This window comes from Eucalyptus grandis, chromosome 8 (genome assembly GCF_016545825.1).
Source record: "Eucalyptus grandis isolate ANBG69807.140 chromosome 8, ASM1654582v1, whole genome shotgun sequence".
In the NCBI taxonomy this organism is placed as follows: domain Eukaryota; kingdom Viridiplantae; phylum Streptophyta; class Magnoliopsida; order Myrtales; family Myrtaceae; genus Eucalyptus; species Eucalyptus grandis.
In genome coordinates this window covers 40,878,969-40,899,670 of record NC_052619.1, presented here as the reverse complement: position 1 = coordinate 40,899,670, position 20,702 = coordinate 40,878,969, and the positions used below count along the sequence as shown (strand labels likewise).

At 39.6% G+C, this 20,702-nt stretch overlaps 4 protein-coding genes across 9 annotated transcripts; 1 reads left to right on the top strand and 3 right to left on the bottom strand.

Moving 5' to 3' along the window:
• Positions 1-405: 405 nt before the first annotated feature.
• On the top strand, positions 406-4,270 carry LOC104414436 (peroxygenase). The gene is made up of 6 exons (XM_010025555.3): positions 406-529; positions 2,168-2,317; positions 2,776-2,861; positions 3,319-3,413; positions 3,501-3,626; positions 4,024-4,270. Exons 1-6 carry the CDS (start codon positions 406-408, stop codon positions 4,175-4,177), a joined length of 735 nt encoding a protein of 244 aa, XP_010023857.2. The 3' UTR covers positions 4,178-4,270.
• Positions 4,271-4,442: 172 nt separating this feature from the next.
• On the bottom strand, positions 4,443-5,577 carry LOC104414437 (acid phosphatase 1). The gene is made up of 3 exons (XM_010025556.3): positions 5,154-5,577; positions 4,831-5,040; positions 4,443-4,731 (listed from the first exon to the last, which is right to left on the bottom strand). The coding sequence occupies exons 1-3, from the start codon at positions 5,537-5,539 to the stop codon at positions 4,554-4,556; spliced, it is 774 nt and encodes a 257-aa protein (XP_010023858.2). The 5' UTR covers positions 5,540-5,577; the 3' UTR covers positions 4,443-4,553.
• A 1,899-nt stretch (positions 5,578-7,476) lies between these two features.
• LOC104414435 (60S ribosomal protein L23) lies at positions 7,477-10,110 on the bottom strand. 2 transcript variants are annotated; one of them, XM_010025553.3, is made up of 4 exons: positions 9,976-10,110; positions 9,246-9,530; positions 8,007-8,048; positions 7,477-7,728 (listed from the first exon to the last, which is right to left on the bottom strand). In XM_010025553.3, exons 1-4 carry the CDS (start codon positions 9,986-9,988, stop codon positions 7,646-7,648), a joined length of 423 nt encoding a protein of 140 aa, XP_010023855.1. In that variant the 5' UTR covers positions 9,989-10,110; the 3' UTR covers positions 7,477-7,645. The 2 variants fall into 2 exon arrangements, with proteins under 2 accessions (XP_010023855.1, XP_010023856.1); XM_010025554.3 differs by lacking the exon at positions 7,477-7,728 and adding an exon at positions 7,901-7,921 and having other exon boundaries at positions 7,963-8,048.
• Positions 10,111-12,349: 2,239 nt separating this feature from the next.
• On the bottom strand, positions 12,350-16,443 carry LOC104414434. 5 transcript variants are annotated; one of them, XM_010025550.3, is made up of 4 exons: positions 16,284-16,443; positions 15,971-16,147; positions 13,505-15,265; positions 12,350-12,876 (listed from the first exon to the last, which is right to left on the bottom strand). In XM_010025550.3, exons 3-4 carry the CDS (start codon positions 15,152-15,154, stop codon positions 12,712-12,714), a joined length of 1,815 nt encoding a protein of 604 aa, XP_010023852.2. In that variant the 5' UTR covers positions 15,155-15,265; positions 15,971-16,147; positions 16,284-16,443; the 3' UTR covers positions 12,350-12,711. The 5 variants fall into 5 exon arrangements, with proteins under 5 accessions (XP_010023852.2, XP_010023851.2, XP_039156629.1 ...); XM_010025549.3 differs by having other exon boundaries at positions 15,971-16,206; positions 16,284-16,439; XM_039300695.1 differs by lacking the exon at positions 16,284-16,443 and having other exon boundaries at positions 13,505-15,256; positions 15,971-16,238.
• Positions 16,444-20,702: the final 4,259 nt, after the last annotated feature.

The window sequence follows — 20,702 nt, the reverse complement described above, 5'->3', positions numbered from 1 at the left end:
AGTAGATTCCTCCGTCAGATCCGGGTATCCATGTTAAAAAATTTAGTACAGATAGAAGGTTGCTGGAATCCTCTCCCTCTCGGATGACCCGAAAGAAAACACGAAAGCTGCGGACGTGGCGACACGACACGACTTCTACGTCCGAGAGTCCGCGAGAGAGAGAGAGAGAGAGAGAGAGAGAGACCGTCCGATGTTTACAGGGGAGCGCCATCAAAAGCTCCACGCGAAGCATGCAAGTCTCAACACATGGACGCGCAAGCCACCGCCACCGCCACCGCCACCGCCACCTTCCTTGCATGCCCGCCACGCCCCTCTCCCTCTCTCTTCTTCGCTTGATAAGTCCTTCGTGGGTGGGCACTTTCGCTTGCTTGGCTTTTATCATCACAGAGAGAGAGAGAAAGAGAGATGGCTGCGACGACCGCGGTGATCCCGCCGGAGAACGAGGCGCTGGCGACGGAGGCGCCTTACGCGCCGCTGACCTACGAGAGGCGGGTTCGGACTGACCTGGAGAGGACACTTCCGAAGCCCTGTGAGCTTGTTCAATTCTTCCTTTCTTTTTTCGCGCGTCGACCGTTTGCTTTGATTGCTCGTTTGCGCGACGGGACGCGACCGCATGTTTGTCCATCGCGATTTACAATCCGGCTTGGAGGGGGGAACGTTCGTCGTAATTCTTGGTGCGGTGAGAAGTGCATGCGAATCGGTAGAGAGAGATGATAACTTCAGGCATGAGACTCACGAGCGTCGTTGGCATGCGACAACTTCGGGAAGAAGCATGATAGATGACAAACTCTAACTGTCCGATTCTACTCTGAACTTATTGTAGTTTGATTGATGACCTTGTAAATTATGACTCCGATCACCCTACACCAAGTCCACTTATGTATGATATCAAATGATTATTACCCGTCATCAGGCCTTACTCCACCCAAATGGACCGGTCAGTTTTTGCTGCTTGCTGTCAACTTATGCAAGAGCAAACACATATTCTCTAATTATTTTAAGACACAAGCTTCAGGTGCTAAACTGTTTTGGTTAAAATATATGAGGACTAAACGAAATGCACCAAACACTAGGGACAGCTGCAGGGATTTACTTACCCAAACATTCTTGGATGCATAGAAATTTGCTAAAAAAATAGTTGTTGTGACAGACAATGGTTTTTATGATCGTTTTGCATGTGATCCAAATTCAAAATGCGACACTATGTATTAGAGTATAATGTACTTTCTAGAAGAGAGAGTGAGCCGAACATCTTGAATGAGGATCCACTTCAATTGATTGATGAATTGAACATGTTTACCTGCATGACTCTATTGTAATGCAATGCGTTTGAGATGGTGCATGCATGACATTACTTTTCTCTGGCTATTGCATGGACATGTCTGTATTATTCTGGGACATGTGCCAATTGTTGTCTCAGGGCAACTGGATGCTGAAGGATGATACTTAAGGAAAGGGAAAGCCATGCCCATTGAGCTTAGGAGTGATGGACCATTTGGACATTTACATAGAAAAGCTTACTGTTTCTTGTGCCCAGAGGAGACACCTTTCATAAGAAGAAGATTCGAAGTTTTTTAAATTGGTTTCCTTAGGCATATCCTGCGAACTTTTTTTTTCAGTGATTTTAATGGGAAAGCAAAGTTACTCAAGACATATGATTCCTAGCCTTTTCCTAGTTTTGACTCAATATGTCGTGGCTCAAACAGCACCAAAATTGCCATAACATATTGAAAAGTCGAGGCATGTGCTATTTATAGGGACATTTGTCTTTCCTTCTCATGGAAGCTATCAAAGTTTCCAGGAAAGAGATATATTAATGAGATCGGGATCATTGAAGTTATCTATGTGATCATTTCCAGATTTCCAGTGCTGGAAATGTTGTCGGACCATTACCAATAATTCTAAAAGATATAACTTCTCAATCACTCCTTTCACGCGTAGGCTAGACTTTAGCCTAAAACTAATGGGTGGAGTATATATAATTGGAGAGGTAAGTAAGGACCTAGAAAGATGTTCTCTCGGAACCTCCTCCACTTGCACCATATGAAAATGTTGTGTAGTCATTTGTTATATGAATGCGTGGTTTAATATTTAGATATTCTAATGTGTGTCATGAACCACTTTTCTCCGTCAACCTTATTCTATTAGTTGTCTTGTTCTATGACAGATCTGCCCAGGGCATTGAAAGCTCCTGATACTGACCATCCTCATGGAACACCAGGCCAAAGGAGTAACAATCTCACTGTTCTTCAGCAGCATTGTGCCTTCTTCGACCAGGATGGCAATGGAATTGTCTACCCTTGGGAGACTTACATTGGTAAATTCACATGTTACTATGAAACAAGCGATTTCCCTTGGCTGCTGCTTCATATGGTTGATATGTTCTCTTTTGGGACTTCTAGAACAAATTGTCACTAGAAGGACATGGCGAGTCCCAGTATGACCCAGTATTGTGTTTTACAATTGTAAATTGAATGAAGTTTTAGACTGCCTCGAAGGCAATGACATTAAAATTTGAGACCTGTTTTGCCTAACTTCTGATGGACATTTAAGGAATGATGCACTGGCAAAATTTGAGCTGTAACTGTTAGATCAGGAACTAAAATAGACTTAAGATTGAGAAAGAGGTATGTGTAGAATTTACTTGTTCTTTGCATAGATCCTATTTTAATCTTGTGTTGACATCCATTGCCAATATGTTTAACATGAAGGCTTGTCATACTGTTCTGTGTGCTTTTTCGGCTTCGGCCTCTAAGTTCTTTCACACCTTCACAGGGTTACGTGCAATAGGTTTCAACATGATAGCCTCTCTGATCATGGCAATTGGTATCAATGTGGGACTAAGTTATCCAACCCTACCTGTAAGTTATTTTGACACTCTTCCCGGAGTATGCTAATTTATTTCTGGAGCTGGTAATTGAGTCAGGCATACCAGTAGATTCAGTCAGTAGTTCATCATGAATATTTTTCAGTAGCTAAAATACTAGCTTGATTTGTTTAGCATTTTGAACGATGATAATTTGGACAAAATATGTTAAAAGGCCGTCTGGTAGTGTGATAGAGAGAACCGTTCTGGCTAGAATGGGTAAGACTAGGAATGAAGATGATCATTGTGGACAAGCAAAGGTCACCAAAAATAGAGGATTGACCGTTCCCTTGGGAGGTTCCAATTTGATAGAATCAATCTCATAATAGTTTTGAACTGGTACATGCACTGTTTTCCAACTCCTGGATAAGCACGTGGAATTGGCATGGCATGGCACATTAATGGAGCATTTTTGTGCATTATGATTGGTAACTAACATTTTACATGTGAAGGGTTGGTTTCCTTCTCCCTTCTTCCCCATTTACATAGACAACATACACAAAGACAAGCACGGAAGTGACACTGGAACATATGACACTGAAGGAAGGTACTTATTGTTCGTGAGGCTGAAACCTGTATATTTAAGGTCTTTGCTCTCTCATGTACATATTGATACCACGAAGTGGAATAACAGGTATGTACCAGCACATCTTGAGAACATGTTCAGCAAATATGCTCGTACTGTTCCTGACAAGATGACCCTTGGAGAACTTTGGGATATGACTGAAGGGAATCGAAATACATTCGATATCTTTGGCTGGTTAGTTTTTTTCTTTCTCTTGGTTTTTTCTTTTTACTCTTATAATTAATTGAGGGTATGATACTCTGTCTCATGTAAATGAGATGCAGCATGCTATGGAAGCAGAGAAAAGCATCTGCACTTTTGTGCATCATTACTTGGTTTATGAGTTAACAATGATCTTGAGACTTTGGAAGTTCATTTGTCGACACAAGTCTGAGATTTTGGTCATTTATTGTTCATTTATTTGTTTAATCTTCAAAGCTAATCCTGCATACACGATAGATGCCATATTCATGTCTTATAGATAGCGGTTGCAGGATGCATAAGTTTCCTAAATTGGTTTCATGTTACTACGCCACTGTTCTTGATTGAGATCTGAAAATTCCTCTGGTGACCGGCTGGCTGGGGAATGCAGGGTTGCCAGCAAGTTTGAATGGGGAATTTTGTACATCCTGGCAAGGGACGAGGATGGCATGCTGTCAAAAGAGGCCGTGAGACGCTGCTACGATGGGAGTTTATTCGACTATTGCGCCAAGATGCAAATGGGAGCTGAAGGAAAGATGGGCTAAACTAGCAACCGTGTGTAGTCGGTCACTTCTTGTGTAATGAGCAGCAAATACGACCGGTGTGCAGACAAGAAAACCACGTTTGTTTTAGATTCATAGTCTGGAATCCCCTCTTGTTAAATAAGAGTTGAACATACTTTGTTTGCTTAAATAATGAAAGACTGCCCTAATTTGTGCGTAACTAATTTTCTGCTTGAGGACCACCACTGCTTTGCTTGGTGATATAGATCATCAAGATAGATCCCAATCCAAAGATGAAAGGATGTAGTTTTTGGTAAGGGGAGTTTCATTGACAATGGGGGCAAGATACAACAAAGGAAAGACAAGTGCCTGGTGGAACATGGAAAGTAGTGTAGAGGATTTGGAAGAGATGATGTTTTCAGGAGATGTAGTATAGAGGATTTGGAAGCTTGAACGTCCTCTTGGCATTAGGAAGTCCCTGGATGCTGCTGTATTGGTCTCCAAGAATGGCCCATATGCGATACCCTCCACTGACTAATTTCTCCCTCACCTCAGCCTTGTAGCTCTGCACTCCTTTCAGCTCATCCTCAGGTCTCCTTCACCAAACAAAAGAGGAAAACAACAATTAGATTCCTAAAAAACAAAAGACATCTTATGATAATTACTAGAAAAATTTGAGAGAGAGAGAGAGAGACCTCAGGACAAGGCTGCTCCAGCCATGGAAACCCACATTGACAAGGTTGTCAATGGTGGCAGATCTGAGGTGTTCCCTCCTGGAAGAGACCAAGATGATCTGAATGCCTTTGGCCTTGATCTCATTGAATAGATTGAGCGAGTGCTCCAAAGCCGGTGCCTTTGCCTTGCTCATCCACTCTTCTAAAGAAGTCGCATTCAACTTCTCCCCCCTGTTCATCAGCAACCCAAACAAAAGGGCATGAGCGAACCAAACTCTATCTCATCGATTTAGCCTGACACATGATTCGTTCATACAGAAGATTTAAGAAAGAATATTTGATACCCATACTGATGTTTCTTGAAGTAAGGGACGGTAGACAGCAAAGTGTCATCAATGTCAAAGATCCATGCATCCCTGCCATCCCTCTTCAGGCTGCAGCTGGTGCTGAGGTACACCATGCACTCCTCGACCGCCCGCTCCGAGTCGACCAAGTACTGGGTCGACCTCATGTACTTGCCGACGTACTCGACGCACTCCTCGGGCACCACCTCGAACTTCCGGATGTTGTGGAGCTCTACATTCATCCTCCAGCCCTCGCAGTAGTTCTTCAAGCTGATCTTGACCCCATTCCTCGTTCTCTGGCTGTTCAGGATGTTCCAATCTGCAGAGCAGAGGGAGATGAGGATGCCCAACGAGAGGGACAGAGAGAAGAGGGCTTTGGCCGCCATGTTCAGCTCAGGATGGTGTGAGAGATGAGGTGTGTAGATCAGACTCTGATATACTTAAGATTAGTGCTGATGATGAGCATGTGAGCCCCACAGAGCGCATGTTCAATGGGGACAGGGTGACTTTTGTTCCGAGAATCACATGCTGCTTGGGATTGAGCATTTCTTTTGCACCGAAACAAAGGAATTGATTGGTCCACTAATCATTTTATTAAGCTTTCATGACGCGCCCCCTAGAGATTAGAGGTAGTAGAGAGAATGGCAAAGGATGAATTTGCCAGAAGATTTCGTGGGATTACTCTAAATTGTTGTAAAAATTTAAGTTTTTAAGTTGTGGTTTCTAATGCTCTTGTTACGTATAGGTTGGATTTGACATGAATATAAAGTGTGGAAATATGCAATTGAGGAAACAAATGGGGGCTTAGAAAGATTTTGTGAGTTGTTGTTGAAGCTAACATTTCAAAATATTGTTAGATGAAGGCTAAATGAAGGTGTGGTTTATTATTTAAATATTCTATCAAACTTAAACTCATGAAATATTTTATGAGATTGCTAGTAACTGTTGTAAAAGCATAAAGTTTTAGGCAAATAGGTGGTTTAATATTTATATATTATAACATATCCAATCATAACATTAAGATTGAATGACACTAGAGACTTGAACGAAATCACTTAATCAATGGGTTCGGATGTAATTCACTTCTTTAGTCGCGTATTTAAGAATAGAAAAGGAGAGTGTGATACAATGTTGTTATGACTTACAAGTGTTTCTAAGACAGTCAATAGATCTAGATAAAAATAGTGAAATTTCACATTTGGTTGTACAATTGAACGGCATGGTAGGGATTGCTCGTGGCCTTGAAATCGTTAATTAGGAAAGAGGTGCTTGGGGTGGGGCTCTTTAATCAGGGTTTCATCGTTTTCCGCATAATGTCACCTACAGTTTTTTGTCTGCACCTTAATAAACAGCCATCATCATTCCTGGGCCATGAGCTTGCTAATTTTTCCTGTCTTATTATATTTTGATTCTTCTTTCTAGGCGAACATCAGCACATGAGCTGGTCAATTATCTTTTGAGCTTTTACTACATACTTGTCGTTGCGTTATGTCAAAAAGACAAAATGGGCTTTTGACGATATAGCAGCCACTTTCACGCGCAACCGTGATTAAATGCGCAATTTCCTCCACTCAATCGACAACCCAGAAAACAAGATTAAAATAAAGCCGTTTTCTCAGAAGAATTTTCAGAACGGACATAATTCATTGTATAGATTTTTTCGAAAAAATGACTCCATTTCAGATTTCTATTTGAGAATTTTCCCAAGAAAACCGGTTCTCGAGGAAGCGAGGATCCTAGGAAGTGATTACTGTTGCCAAATAGACTATTTCAGAGTTGTTTCCTTGTCCATTTCATTATCATCCACGGAGCGTTTGAATAGTTAAAACTTAGCCAATCAACCGGATGATACATCAATATAAACAGGAATTGCTGCCATGGACGTCATAAAATTTTCGCTAGGAATTCATCCATGTCTCCTTGCATCAACCTTCTAGCACGAGAGAAAAGTGCTCCACAAGTATTAAAATATACGAGCAGCGGAGTTCCATATTGAAACATCGAAAAACAACATTGCCAATGAGCCAATTCCATGAATCGATCAATGTCTCTTCAAGCATGACAAATGCATGAAGATGGAACAATAACCACATCATCTAGAGACAAAAATGATACAAATATAACAGAAAACTGGTCCAGTTGCAGCAGCCAGGGAGGCTTTGTTTCAAAGTGATGATTTTATTCACGTTACGACTGTGTTCGTTTAAATGAAAAGAGCTTTTTCGCAAATTAATTTCCCGAACATCATGACCATAACATGGCCTCTTGTACTCAACCCGAACCCAATCGATCTTTAGCCGTGAGGGAAATTAACAAGGCCATAGGCGGAAAGGCTGGAGAAAAGAACCCAATGTCTAAAATAGATATACTTAAAATCTTTCTAAAACCATGACGACACTTCAAAAAGAGAATCTGAGGTTTACACTTCCACTGGCAATGTCAAACCACAAATATGAAAACATATAACATGAACAAAAAGATAACCGCAACCCTCAGACGATGGCATTGGCTGCGCTGGCAATTCTCGGCCACAGGTCTGCACACTCTTTTCCGATCGGACCAGTAATGGCAGAACCTGAAAAATTGTTAGAAGAGGATGAGAAACGAGGATCATGGAGAAAACAGTGCACAACAGCGACTCTGATTTCAAAGTCGGGCCAAAAGCTTTCATCAATCAAACTCGTCTTGCCTCTAAAACCACACTATTTGTATCCGGAAGCCTAGTCCTGTAAAATATCACTGCTTTCTTTTCTATGGATTTGTCAATACTGCTCTACAACTCTGCATTTTGGTTTATTGAATCAAAGCATTTGAACTTGTGAAAAAATTTGCATGTCTTGAAGAGAACTATACCTTTCATTTCTCCTTTCGGGTTCACAATGACACCGGCATTATCTGCAAATATATAATCGATTGCAGAGTCAGAAAACAAAATACACTGCCGGAATGCAAGAAATCTATCGATATGGTACAACTACTGATGCAACATAATAAATGCATCTAATGTGCAATCACTTAATAGAGTGGTCCAGAAAACGAAAATAAAAACAAGTGAAAAGAGGTTGTCGGTAGAGTTTGTTGAGCCCAGATGGAGCAGATGTCACAATAGGATCAACGAGACATCTGTAACGAAGGACACTCTCACTTTTCCAGACTCGTAACTGTATCAACCACTGATGTATGGTGGATACCTGACTAATGTCTGGTGAATTACAGGTAATGTTTTGCTCCATAAGACTATAGCACCGCTATGATGGACTTCCATTTATAAAAATGTATGAAGACTGTGTCATTTTTGACATGGGAGAGCTGAAGAAATACAGGCCAATCTCAGAGACTAAGACAGTATCCCAACCTTGACAGGGATGATAAAACAATTTTAACATCTGGTATAGGGGTAAGGTTGGTAATATTCACTCTTGCTGGTTTTGGGAGGTGAAGAGGAACCTAAACAACTCCTCAGCACCACATCACCAGCAAAAAATAAATATTATAGAAAATAAAATAAACCAAATTTTAAGACATGAGAAAGTGGAATGATATATGTCAAATCGTGGAAAGTGAGATTCAAACAAAATAGACACACAGCACGATTGAGAAAACTAGTCACTCATGTAACTACACACTTTGGGAATCAAACACTCAAAAGTAACTCAGTCAAATTTAATTGGCAAGTCCATGAACAAAAACAGTTGAACGAAAAGGAAAGAGTGCTCAACACCAACCATTGCATCTTGAAGAAAAAAACTAATCTAAAGTTTTTCCATTTAACTTCATTTACAAACATCAACTATTTCCATTTTATGTTTAGCTATAGTAGCAGAAGAGCATAAAAAGTGATGTCACAATGAAAGCAGAATTTTTCTTGTTAATACTTATGAGTATTGTGGAGATATGACCTATGAGCACTCAATCGACCATAAAAAAAAATCGTCACCTAATTAAATATAACCACGAAAACATGAAGGAAACTCTAAAAGTTCAGATGCACGTTGGTACCACTGAATGCAACCACAACAACCCAAGTAAGAGGCAAGCAGACAACTGACGCATATAATCCAAATTAAACAAAAGGGCAACAGTGATCCTGACCTTCGAAGTACATGAAGACACCGTCCTTTCTGCGCCATGGCTTGCGCTGCCTGACGATGACCGCGGGCATGACCTTCTTCCTGAGGTCGGGCTTCCCCTTCTTCACGGTGGCCATCACCATGTCGCCGACGCAAGCAGAGGGCAACCTGTTCAAGCGACCCTTGATTCCCTTCACCGAGATAATGTAGAGGTTCTTGGCCCCAGTGTTGTCCGCGCAGTTCACTGTGGCCGCCACCGGCAGACCCAGCGACATCCTGAACTTGTTACCCGCACTACCTCCCCGTCCTACAAGATCGACAGATCATCAGAAACACAAATTCCAAACTGCCCGATTCACTACCCCGACTACCCAGACCAAATTTCCCCAGAATCACACGAATGGTAACCGAATTTAAACCCCCAAAGACCATCAAAGTTCCCTCTCAAGCTATAATCATATTCAGCCAAAAGCACCCACAACCCCGATCAACACAGAGAGCGTGTCTATCTCAAGAGATCCCGCCAGTCCAGACCCACAAGCAAAAACTTAAGCTACCGTGAACAAAGCATCGATTTTTTCTCAAGCTAATTCAAATGGGTAAGTCCAAAAGCAAGATCTTTTGCGAGAAAGCTAACTAGCAAAGAGGCAAATGAAATCGAACACTGCGGCCATAGATTGATCGCCGCATCTTCCCCAGGCAAAACCATATGACACAAAGCAGAAAGAGAAGGAGAGGGAGAGAGGGATGACCTCGCTTCGACATTTTCGTCGGCAGGAGAAGCGACCACCGAGCAGAGAGGCGACTAGGGTTTTGGGAGGCTGCCGAAAGCCTTCAATATATAGCGGCGAGAGGTAGCCGAAGAAGACCGAAGGCGGAGGGGGGGAACCGGACTGAGCTAGGGTTTTTGCTCGAGCTGAAATTTCATTCGAAGCCCACCATCGCTGTGGTTTTGGGCTTCTTTGCATGCGGCCCATTTGTCTCTGCCCAAAAGCCCATCTACGACCTGATCTTTGGAATTTTTTTTTTTTTTTCGATCCTACTTTTCTTTCTAACTCTTACACTCAGATTTTTATTTTAATTTTTAAAAGGTCTTACTGTTACGAAAGTACAATTAAATCTTAAGTACAATCAAGTGTCGAAAGTGTAATTAAGCCATAAAATTAAAAAAAAAATATAATCAAGTTCTAAAACTAGTAATAAAAGTATAATCGAATTCTAAGACATTTAAAAGATGCGAGTCCCTGATTCTTCAATAGATTGACCCGCAATATTACCTACAGCTTCTCCCAATTCGACCAAGTCGCCATGAGTATGACTCCCTACGATTTCATCAACCGATAAGCTTATCAAATGAGTCATGTGCACCTTTTAAAAATCTTAGGACTCGATTATCCTTTACAATAAATTTAATAACTTGATTATACTTTTTGAAAATTTTGAGACTAAATTGTATTTTCATGATAAGTTTTATGATTTTTAATATATTTATCCCTTTCTTAAAAGTAATTTTTTGGTTCTTTATTATTTATTTTGACTATAGATATGATAACAGATATAAATATTTGAATCAGATCAGTCCAAAAAGCTTTGATGCGTTGCTTATTGCAAATAATTCCTTTTTTCCAATTATTTTACATTTCCACCTTGTTTTTTGGGCCATCAAGGCTTGCCGATCCAACTCTCCACTAAATACCTTGTGCTTAGCTTACCGACGAGCAAGTACCAGGTTGTTCAAGCCCTTTTTTCCTCTCAGCTTATGCTATCCTTAGTCATCCAATTCCGTCTGTACTTTTATTATTAGAACCCCTAATTTTCAAAAAAATAAAATAAAAAATCAATCGGGTCAATAGACTTCCTTATAAACCGTCCCGATGTCTTTTCCATTTTTTCTTTTAGCTTGTTCCTTAGCGTGTCCCCTGACGATGTACATGTAGGGGAAAATTATCAATTAGTTTAATATTAACCATGTTATTCATTAATAAGAAAATGAGATATAAAAAAATAATCATTTTATTAAAAACCTACTTAAACTTTGCAGTGTAATTTTAAAATAGGTTAGCAATTATGTTTTATATTTTAATTATACTACTTGATGGTTAATTGTCTTTAGTTTTATTAGTTACACAGTTTTATTGATTAGTTTTCTTTTTAGCTAAAAATGGGAAGGAGTACCGTGACTCCTCCATCTCGAATGCCTCCATTCTATTGCAATGGCCCAAAAACCAAACACATGATGAATTAGGAACCAGCATTCCTTCCCATCAAACATATCAGATTTCAAGAGAAAACCCACATATTCTATGGTACTGTTAAAAAGGTTGATAAATTCAAAGAGGAGTGCCTAAAAACCTTGGCTATCATGAATTCTGCATACAGCCTCCTGCAATTCCAAGAGGCAACTTCATGTTCCTCTTAGATAGAGTAGAACAGCAGATATCACAAGCTGAAAAGATCAAACTTGAGTCCTCCGCACTCTCCCTTCTTCAGATAAAAACAGAAGTTACACAGTATCCCGATTTCTCGCTTTTGAATGATGTTGTTACATGAGGTAATATGGATCAGCTGACAGGTTTAGAGGAAAATTTGGCAGTTCAACATGCAAATGCGCCCTTCATGTAAGATCAAACAAGAACTGGCATGAGTATTTCAGGATCCAAACTTTGAAAGCTACGAGGAAAGATCAGATGCTGCAGTTGAGCCGGATGTGGCAATAGGTCAAATGAGAAGCACGAGTGAATAGTTAGAAATTTCTTGAGAAGATTTTATTTGTGAGACAGTTTATGTAACTTTAAAGGCCTTGTCGAGCCGAATCAATCTACAAGCCTCTGGTATATGAAAATGCGTAGACTCCAACCGTTTGCAATGAAGATGTGCATTAAGTGACCTTTGCATTCCCTCTTTTTAACCAGGTTCTTCCTTGTGCAGAACTGCGGCAACTATTTTGCGAGTGACCCTTGTTGACGCCACTTTGTACCGAGATTGAACTGTGGCAATTAAGACACTGAAAACATCCTGACTAGTATCTCAGAAACTGATAGTCTAAAATCATTAGAGAACTCCTGATAGCCAAATAAGTCCTCACAGAAGGATCTCAACAGCACCAAAATCAATAACATGGACTGCTTCTGAAAGTAAAACTTCTCATAGAACAGCAGACGCCAGTAAATCGCATCAGGTGGACATTGATGACTGAATAATTACAACATTCCAATCTAAAAGGAAACAAATTACAAGATTTTTACATTTTCAAAAATCCTGTAAATCTACAATCAATCCATGCCTTGTATTGTCATACGAGAAAGCATTCTAAGTCGAAGACACTGACCATCTCAGAGACTCGTTGAAGAGATGTCACATGTTGTATAAACTCATTACCAATTTCCTTCTAACTAAAGTAAATTATTATTATTATTATTATTATTGAAATAAAAAAGCCTGATACTTGGTAAAAAAAAAAAAACAGAATCCTATTACTGCATTCTCGTTCAACTCCTGTACAGTTTCGATTGGAGAACACGACTCTGAGAATGAATACGTGCTATAGCAATCGACAAGGACTGCAAAGGTGATAAAGCTGAATCGAAATGAATAAGATAGAGGCCATCGCGGACGTCCGTCATCCTTAATGTAGGAAGACAATCCTCTGAACCCTGGAGATAGCAATTTTAAGTGAGTTCACCAAATTTGCTGAGACTCAGAAAAATAGGAAACTAATATAAGAGTCTCAAAATAAACAAGCAAGCGGTTTAGTAGATACTGAGCATCTGCGACACTGTCTAGTACTATAAAATCAAAATCCCTCATCTTTAAGCAGTAAAGGTTAAACCATCAATACCTCTTCTAAGAAAGACCATTTCAGATCAATTTGTTTAGACAGAGTATAAAAACTCGGAAACAAACAGTGTGTTTGATGCTGTGGAAGCTTTCCATCATTTTCAAAATATTGATGTCAATACACGTTGTATCTTTTTCCCTACATTTTGTTCTAATTCAAATGAAAATTGAACACGCATCGAAATTCCATCATGAAATTTTGCTTTTCATTCCATTTTTTACTTGAAAATCACGAAAACTGTTCCTCTTCCTTAGCTTTACAGGATAAATATCCTGCAGAAAACAGGACTTGCGAAAAGGTGTTGTTCAATGCATCTACTATTTATCCTGTTGGACGCCAAGGACCTCAAATAAGACAAATGCTTGATTGCTGTCAATCTCATAGAACATTTGAAAAATTTGAGATATCAAATCAAATGAAGAGGCGAGTGCAAAGAAAAGAACCTGTATACAGAGATCAAATGACTTGCAGTCCGGCACATTGTGATCGATGTTTAGAACACACCCGTTGCTTGATCTTGCTTTGAATAGTTTAAGCGGACAGCCCAGGTCCCATCCACCGCAGTCACACTGTCCACCAGATTTCCATCTTTCAATGAGACTAGAGGGGCCACCATGCCGTGTTCTTGGTCCACCATGAAGTCCTGCAGGGACTGCAACTTCCACGCTGACAACACCATCACTGGAATCTCTATCGCTGCACACTGAAGTGCAGGCATCTGGATGATTGATCTTCCTAGTTACACCATTCTTTTTGAGAAACTTCAAGCCCCAACCTCCCGTTTCTTCCTTCTGAATGTCCCCCATGCGGTTCTTCACTACAATGGCAGCTAATTCAAGATTGGGCGGAAGATGATGCTCTGGAATGCTAAGCCCACCTGGCACAACCGGGTCTTTGTGCGTATCTTGGCCTGATTCTGGAGAATAATCATCCAAAATCCCACTTTTTCCAGACACACTTCTCTGCTTAGGTGATTGACTGGGCCTGAACACATTCGCCACTTTCTTTGCCAACTTATTATTCTTCTTGCATTTGACTCCCACAGTTTGCCCCTCTCGCAGAAAAGTTTCCCAGCCACCAAACAGAACAAACTCAGTCTGCACGATTTTGAGATTCTCCTGGCAAAGTAATATCGACGTTACCACCTCCATCTTTCCTATGAGACGAGGCTCGTTATCACGACTCACATGTTCTGTTGAAGCCTGCCTTTTTGAATAGAACAAATACACCCAGTCTGAGCCCACGGGACTCGATGATCTGACATTCACGGGATCAGCTACGAGTATCTCCCTCTGGTCATCGATGGACAGAACAAAATGTGGCATCCCAACCTTCCACGTGCAGTGGAGCATACCCTGAGAAAAAGAAGCACCGGGAGAAGATCTATCGGTGCTCCATGAACTTGTGCTCGCAACTGAAATGAGTCTTTTGTGTTTAGAATCAAGACCAGAGCTTAGTATTTCCCGAAATGGCACTTCATTTTCCATCTTTATAGGCGAGCTGACACCCTGCTGATTCGGAGAGTCTGTCAAATGACAACCTGCCGAGTCCTTAGCATCATGTGGGTTTGATCTCATATACTTGGCATCATCCCCGAGTGCACCAAAATGGCAAAAAAGAGGACTTTGATATTTGTCTTTTGAATTGATAGTCTTGCTTCCCACTATTGAATCTATAATCCACAGCCCGGCATGCCTCTGGACAACATTCCCAGTCCCAATTGCTGAAACCGAACACTGGAAATTAGGCGAAGAGGTCAAATTCACCAGTATGTTGCATGCCTTATCCTTTGAAACACCTCTGTGAACCAATTCCAGGCAGCGCCGGAGGTAGTTCTCATCGAGAGCAACCAGATGCTTTGGGATCCTTGTGCTTAAGCTGAGAGGTCTTTGGGCAGTCGCGTCCTTCGCACATCTTTCCCGGCTTTGTGATTGGCTGATATTTACTACAAGGTCATCATCCATCCGCTTTGCAGCAGTTTTGGAGAAGTCAGAACAATCACCGTGTGATGAACACACCTTCTTTCTCACCCTTCTCTGTGAATCTTCTTCCTCTCGCACGTCTTTCTCAGTAATTACAAATGAGTTCACCATGTTCAACCTCCAGCTACTTAAAAGCAAACACTAACGTGTGCACCGAAATGATTGGGACGATGATGCGTTGTATCGCTGAGGAACCATATTGTTAGCTAACATCTGAAATCACTGGTCCAGAAATATCCAAATCAGATAATTTACAATGTTTTAAAACTCAAGCGAAAAGGATATGTCTCTTGTATTTTAGCTTGGCTTCTTTAAAGAGAACCCAGATAAACAGGTAATGATTGGCACATCATGCTTGCAAGTATATACGTAAATACAATCCAAAACTCAAGAAAAGAAAGACGACAGTGTTAAGCTCAGCTTGAATTGCGAAACTAGATGCAGAAAAACGATAACCTTCCACTTCACTGAATTCTAGGGGAAATGACACTTAAACAGGCAGAAAGTAACCCTTCACCCTGATTTTGGAAAATCATAGAAGCAAGAACCTTGAATGATCTATCGAAAGAATTCAGTAGCAAATGATTGAATTTTGCCCAAGAGCCACCTCAGCTTCTCTTCAACATGAGAAGATTAATCCCACAAAAAAGAAGAAAAATTTGGAACACCCCAAGGAAATTTCCTTTGGAATGGAGCAACCACATGAGCTCCCCACCATCACGAAAAGAAGCATTCAACTTTCAAAACTGCTTTAAGAAATTCACACCCTTTACCTTTGGTCCCCCAGCTCACGTCCACCCACAGGAAAGGACATAGAAAAATACAGGTCACACACAAAAACCCACAAAAAGTTGGAAACTCCCAAAGCCTGAGTTGAAACCTACTCAATCCTTTTAAAAAAAGAAGGATGAAGACTTTTGATTATACCTGAAGAAACGGATCCAAGAAAGGGACCGCCAATGCTGGGCTTCTGTGTGTTGCACCAGAAAACAAGAACCATTCTTTTCGAACCCCAAAGAAGCAGATGATTTTTTTAATAAAGCAGAGAGAGATAGAGAGAGGGAGAGAGAGAGAGAATCCAATCCTTTTGCTTTCTGAGCTTTCCTAAGAGAGCACAATAACGGGCACTGTTATGATCACCAACCAAGCACAGAGAAATTTCACTTGTGAAAAGAGAGAAAAAAGTCAATGGTGGAGATTGAAATCAGAAAGGAAAAAGAAACCACTAGCGAGAATATACCAGGTTCTTCCAATAGTCGTTGAACCAGAACATGGAGCCGCAAAAGCCAAGAATCCTTCCTTCCTTTTTCCACACTTTGAAGCGATGAGTTTCAACAGGGGGAAGGTAGAGTAAGAAAGTGACCATTAACTGAAAAGTGAGAGAGCTGTGATTTGGTGTAATATGGTGCTTAAATATTGGCAATTGTAAGCCACGTTTTCGGTTGGAAAGAGGAGAAGTTTGAGCTCAATTCAGTCATCATGTTGTCTCTGTTCAAAGCTTCTTTGCTTGGAGAACTACAATTTCATATTCCAAAAAAAGACAATGTTGTATGTATTTTATATCAAATAAAAGATACATTTATTTTACTGAAAATTAAAAAGTCAATGATTAAAAAGATACTTTCAAAGAAAAATGATTTGGTTAAGAGAAAGTGATTTCCTTTTCACTAAAAGGAAAAGTTGTTTTCCCTCCATATAAGCTTATTGATTTCAGTTTATGGAAAATAATTTGTACAAACAGATTCCAAGTGTAGGATTTTATTCATAATCGAATCCGATGTTAGTGGCACATGCCTGAAGGAACAGAGTGTGTCATGTATAGTGAATGAAGCAAGTAGGACTAATGACCTAGCTTATGATTGAGACATTCCATTCTATCATGCCTATCCTTCTTTGGGTCAGACTTATCATGCCAATATTATTATTATTAAGAGCAAATATTCTCTCAGCCAATCATGGTGTTGGACAATGTGCTCACATGCAATTGCTTCGGTGGAGAATTTTAGTGTTCCTAACTAACCCATGTGATGGTTAACCCATGGCCTAAGTTTCACCCCATACAAAATTGATAACACCGCTGCCAAACTATCTATTAAAAGGTCAGTATAGATGCAGTTATTGTTAATTAGTAATTGAGATTTTAGAGAGATCATAAGCGCAAATTTCTCCTTCAGACGTTGTCGTGCAAGCAATATCCAAACCTCCTTTATAGAAAAAGAAGAAGATTATTTTATGCAAAAATGTGATGTAATGTAAAGTGTCTTTGAAGCAGACGGCTGAGATATGTGACCGTGTTTTTTTTACGAGTAAAAAATATTGAGCAAAAGCGTCAATTTTGTCTGGAGTTTGTCCAAAGAAAAGCATGGAAGGAGACAAACATTGGGTATGCTGGATCTCGAAGTTATGATACAATAATTCTAAGTGGGTGAAAGAGACAAAGGATGAATTTCGAATTTCGAATTTTGAAATTTAAATAGAAGCAAAGTGTTAGTGGATCATTTTTGGAAAAACAAATTGTATTTTTCTCCTACAAAATATATTTAAAATTCCTGAGAAAATTTTAAATGTGCACACCTTGAATAAAGGTTGTAAGAACTCTCAAAATTTTAAATCTCCTTTCTTTTTGCCAGCAACAAAATCCAGTCTTGGATTATGCACGGAGATCAAGCTATCAACGTTGAATTTTTACATTTGAACTAACTTGCCAAGTAGGTGAAGAAAATTGTGGTACAACTAGTGCAGCCTTAAATGACTTGAAATGTCATTTTCTTTTTCCTTACAAAATTACTAAACTTTAAACATGAATCATATCTTTCTCTCTAGTGATCTGAACTTTTAGGGTAAAACACCTTTAATTAGATTTTTTTTGTCATTTCTTCAAATAAACTCTCTACAAATTTAAATATTTAGCTAGAGTACATATCTATTATCCTTATTAAAATGGTTCATCTATTTATCAAGTCAAATGTACATCAAACAACTTCATTGAATGCTATGCAATATACATAAAATATTTGCGCCGACTTCATTGCTTTACATATTTGATCTATGTTAGATCTTCCCTCCCTGTTCACATTGCATAAAGTTGAATCCAATGCATGCGAATGCCCCCACAACCCTAAATAACTAGTATTTTTAGACCCATTTTTCAAGGGCTTTGAGATAAATTATTAAATATAAAATTTTGAAGTAAATTCAAATGTTCGGGGAGGGAGAGGGAGAGAGGGAGAGAGAGAAGGTGAGGGTGAGCTGGTGCGCATGATGGATACAAGACCTCCACTACGCAAGTGGAGAAAAAGAAATAATTTTTCGAGCATGATATTGACTCTTGTCGTCTTCTCCACGATCAGTGTGGCTTTCGTTTTCAGGGCAATGTGAATGGAGAGACCTGGAGGAGATAACGTAGGGAAGGGTTCAAGCTAAAGCAAGAGCAAATTAGCAAAGAGATTGCCCAACGATAAGGCTCACAAGTTACAAGACATCTTGAATTTGACTCCATTAAAAAAAAAAAAAAAAAAAAAAAAAAACACCCGCACCTCAACTATTTTCAACTTACATTAAACATCACTTCAAGTCATGTAAAAACTCTCCACAATTTCTCCACAATTGAAGTACTTTTCCAGCAGGTTGAATGTGTTCAAAGTACTTGTTAAACACCTAAATTGATTTTTCAATGCATTGATAGTTTTCCTAACACATTATTGTTGTCCTGATATGTCATTTCTTTGAAAATGGAACATTTTCCTTGTTAGTGTATATTCCTTGGGGAAAATCCTACTCAAATCAAAGTTTCATTAGAAAAGAAAAGTTGAAGAATAGGCTTTTGCAAGGGTACGGGCATCCCAAAAATCATTTTTGGACACCCGTCTATTCCTCTTCATGGACTCAGTCTGAAGCCGAGTGCTCAAACACCAAAGTGTCTGGCAAGTGGCCAGTACCCATTGCCAGGCGACGGGGAAACCGCCCGGCTTGGGCACGAAGCTCGTGGATTGGACATTTTTCTGGGCCTTTTCACATTACTCCTAGGAGCTATCCAAATGAAAGGAGTGTTATAGGAGTCTTTCTATAACTTTAGTTGATGAGACTTTCGCGATAGAACGTGAGATAAACACCATGTCATTGTCCAAGTGTAGTTGCGGATTGGGCATCGCCACCTGAGATATCAAAGTGTGCAGTTCTTCATTTGGCTATAGTAAAATCTCTGGTGTTATACTCTTTTCTCGACGGACTAAGGTTACGCGAAACGAGTCATGTAAATCCCGGTGCATTCTTTCATGGCTATCCTTCATTGCCTCAGTTTGTACTCCATCCTAATAACTATTGATATAATAGCCTTTTTTCGGATGACGTTGCAATCATTATCATTTGTTGCTCACGGTCGGAGTCAATATGCGTGATTAATTTAATGAAAAACCTCAAATTAGTAAATCAATAACAAATTTATCCAAAAATAATTTTTTGTTCACAAAAACCCTCAAATTGCTACACTTGTCACAAATATATCTTAAACTAATTTTTTGATCATGAAAAAGCTCAAACCTAGTACATATATCATTAATTTACCTCAAATTAATTAATTTTTTGATCACCAAAAACCATAAACTGATACATTTGTAATAAATTTACCCTCATTAGTTTCCACTAAATTGGATTAATTGCAATGTATCATACAACTTAGTAATTTGACGATCAAATTTAATGAAAATTAACGGTAGATAAATTTGTCACAAGCATACTATTTCGGGATTTTTTGTTGTAAGAAATTAATATGGAGCAAATTTATAATATGTGTATTAGGTTGAAATCCTAAACTAGTATATTTGAAAATAAATTTACCCTCATTAGTTTCCATTAAATTGGATTAACTGCTATATGTCATACAACTCAATAATTTGACTGTCAAATTTAACGGAAACTAACAAAAATAAATTTGTCCCACTCACAAGTGTACCGTTTTAGGATTTTTTGCTGTCAAAAAATTAATATGGGGCAAATTTATACTATTGTGTATTAGGTTGGAATTTTTCATGGTGTCAGCGTGTATATATATTATATGGAAACATTTTTTCAGCACGATGTTGACTTTTGTTTTCTTCTCCACACTTCTGCATTTGCTTCCCCGGTCTCAGTCCGCGTGCTTTGCATTCTCAGGGCAATGGGAAAGCAGAGACTTGGACCAGCTACCGTAGTGAAGGGTTCAAGGAGATCGTGCAGAGCGTTGAGGAGGATGTAAAGCCGTTGCGTCCCACCACTGCTCGTCGTCGATAGGTGGAGATGGTCAGCTCCGCTCGTCCCGCATTCTCCCGAGTCTTCTCCGCCGACCTTGCAAGGGGGTCGCCCCTTCTACAGTGTTTGGCAAAGTTGGAATCGTGACGACATCCCGTTAAAGGGGGAAGACCAGGTGTTGAAGTTTCGCATGGATCCTGCGTTGAAGATTCTAAAGAAATAATGAAATCAATTCGTGCTAATTATGAACTGAACCTTATAAAATTCTCAACATCCCATAAATCATTGGCATGGATGTCACCAAAGTCACGTAAGCGGTCGGCGTTGAAGTGGATAATTTTTATAACTTTTTATAAAATTTTCTGATATTTATTTTAAAAAATTTGTTATTATATTTTTCTTTCTTTTTTTTTCCCAATGAAATCCAAAGAAT

What these genes read in the sequence shown, in the direction of transcription:
- LOC104414436 (XM_010025555.3), top strand. Translation starts at nt 406, where the DNA reads ATGGCTGCGACGACCGCGGTGATCCCGCCGGAGAACGAGGCGCTGGCG. An exon ending in GAGGACACTTCCGAAGCCCT is followed by an intron (nt 530 to 2,167) that starts GTGAGCTTGTTC and finishes GTTCTATGACAG; the next exon opens with ATCTGCCCAGGGCATTGAAA. An exon ending in ACATTCGATATCTTTGGCTG is followed by an intron (nt 3,627 to 4,023) that starts GTTAGTTTTTTT and finishes TGGGGAATGCAG; the next exon opens with GGTTGCCAGCAAGTTTGAAT.
- LOC104414437 (XM_010025556.3), bottom strand. Translation starts at nt 5,539, where the DNA reads ATGGCGGCCAAAGCCCTCTTCTCTCTGTCCCTCTCGTTGGGCATCCTC. An exon ending in TTCAAGAAACATCAGTATGG is followed by an intron (nt 5,041 to 5,153) that starts GTATCAAATATT and finishes GCTGATGAACAG; the next exon opens with GGGGGAGAAGTTGAATGCGA. An exon ending in TGGAGCAGCCTTGTCCTGAG is followed by an intron (nt 4,732 to 4,830) that starts GTCTCTCTCTCT and finishes TGTTTGGTGAAG; the next exon opens with GAGACCTGAGGATGAGCTGA.
- LOC104414435 (XM_010025553.3), bottom strand. An exon ending in TGTCTTCATGTACTTCGAAG is followed by an intron (nt 8,049 to 9,245) that starts GTCAGGATCACT and finishes ATATATTTGCAG; the next exon opens with ATAATGCCGGTGTCATTGTG. An exon ending in CCCGAAAGGAGAAATGAAAG is followed by an intron (nt 7,729 to 8,006) that starts GTATAGTTCTCT and finishes ACAATTTTTCAG; the next exon opens with GTTCTGCCATTACTGGTCCG.
- LOC104414434 (XM_010025550.3), bottom strand. Translation starts at nt 15,154, where the DNA reads ATGGTGAACTCATTTGTAATTACTGAGAAAGACGTGCGAGAGGAAGAA. An exon ending in CATTTGATCTCTGTATACAG is followed by an intron (nt 12,877 to 13,504) that starts GTTCTTTTCTTT and finishes TGCTATCTCCAG; the next exon opens with GGTTCAGAGGATTGTCTTCC.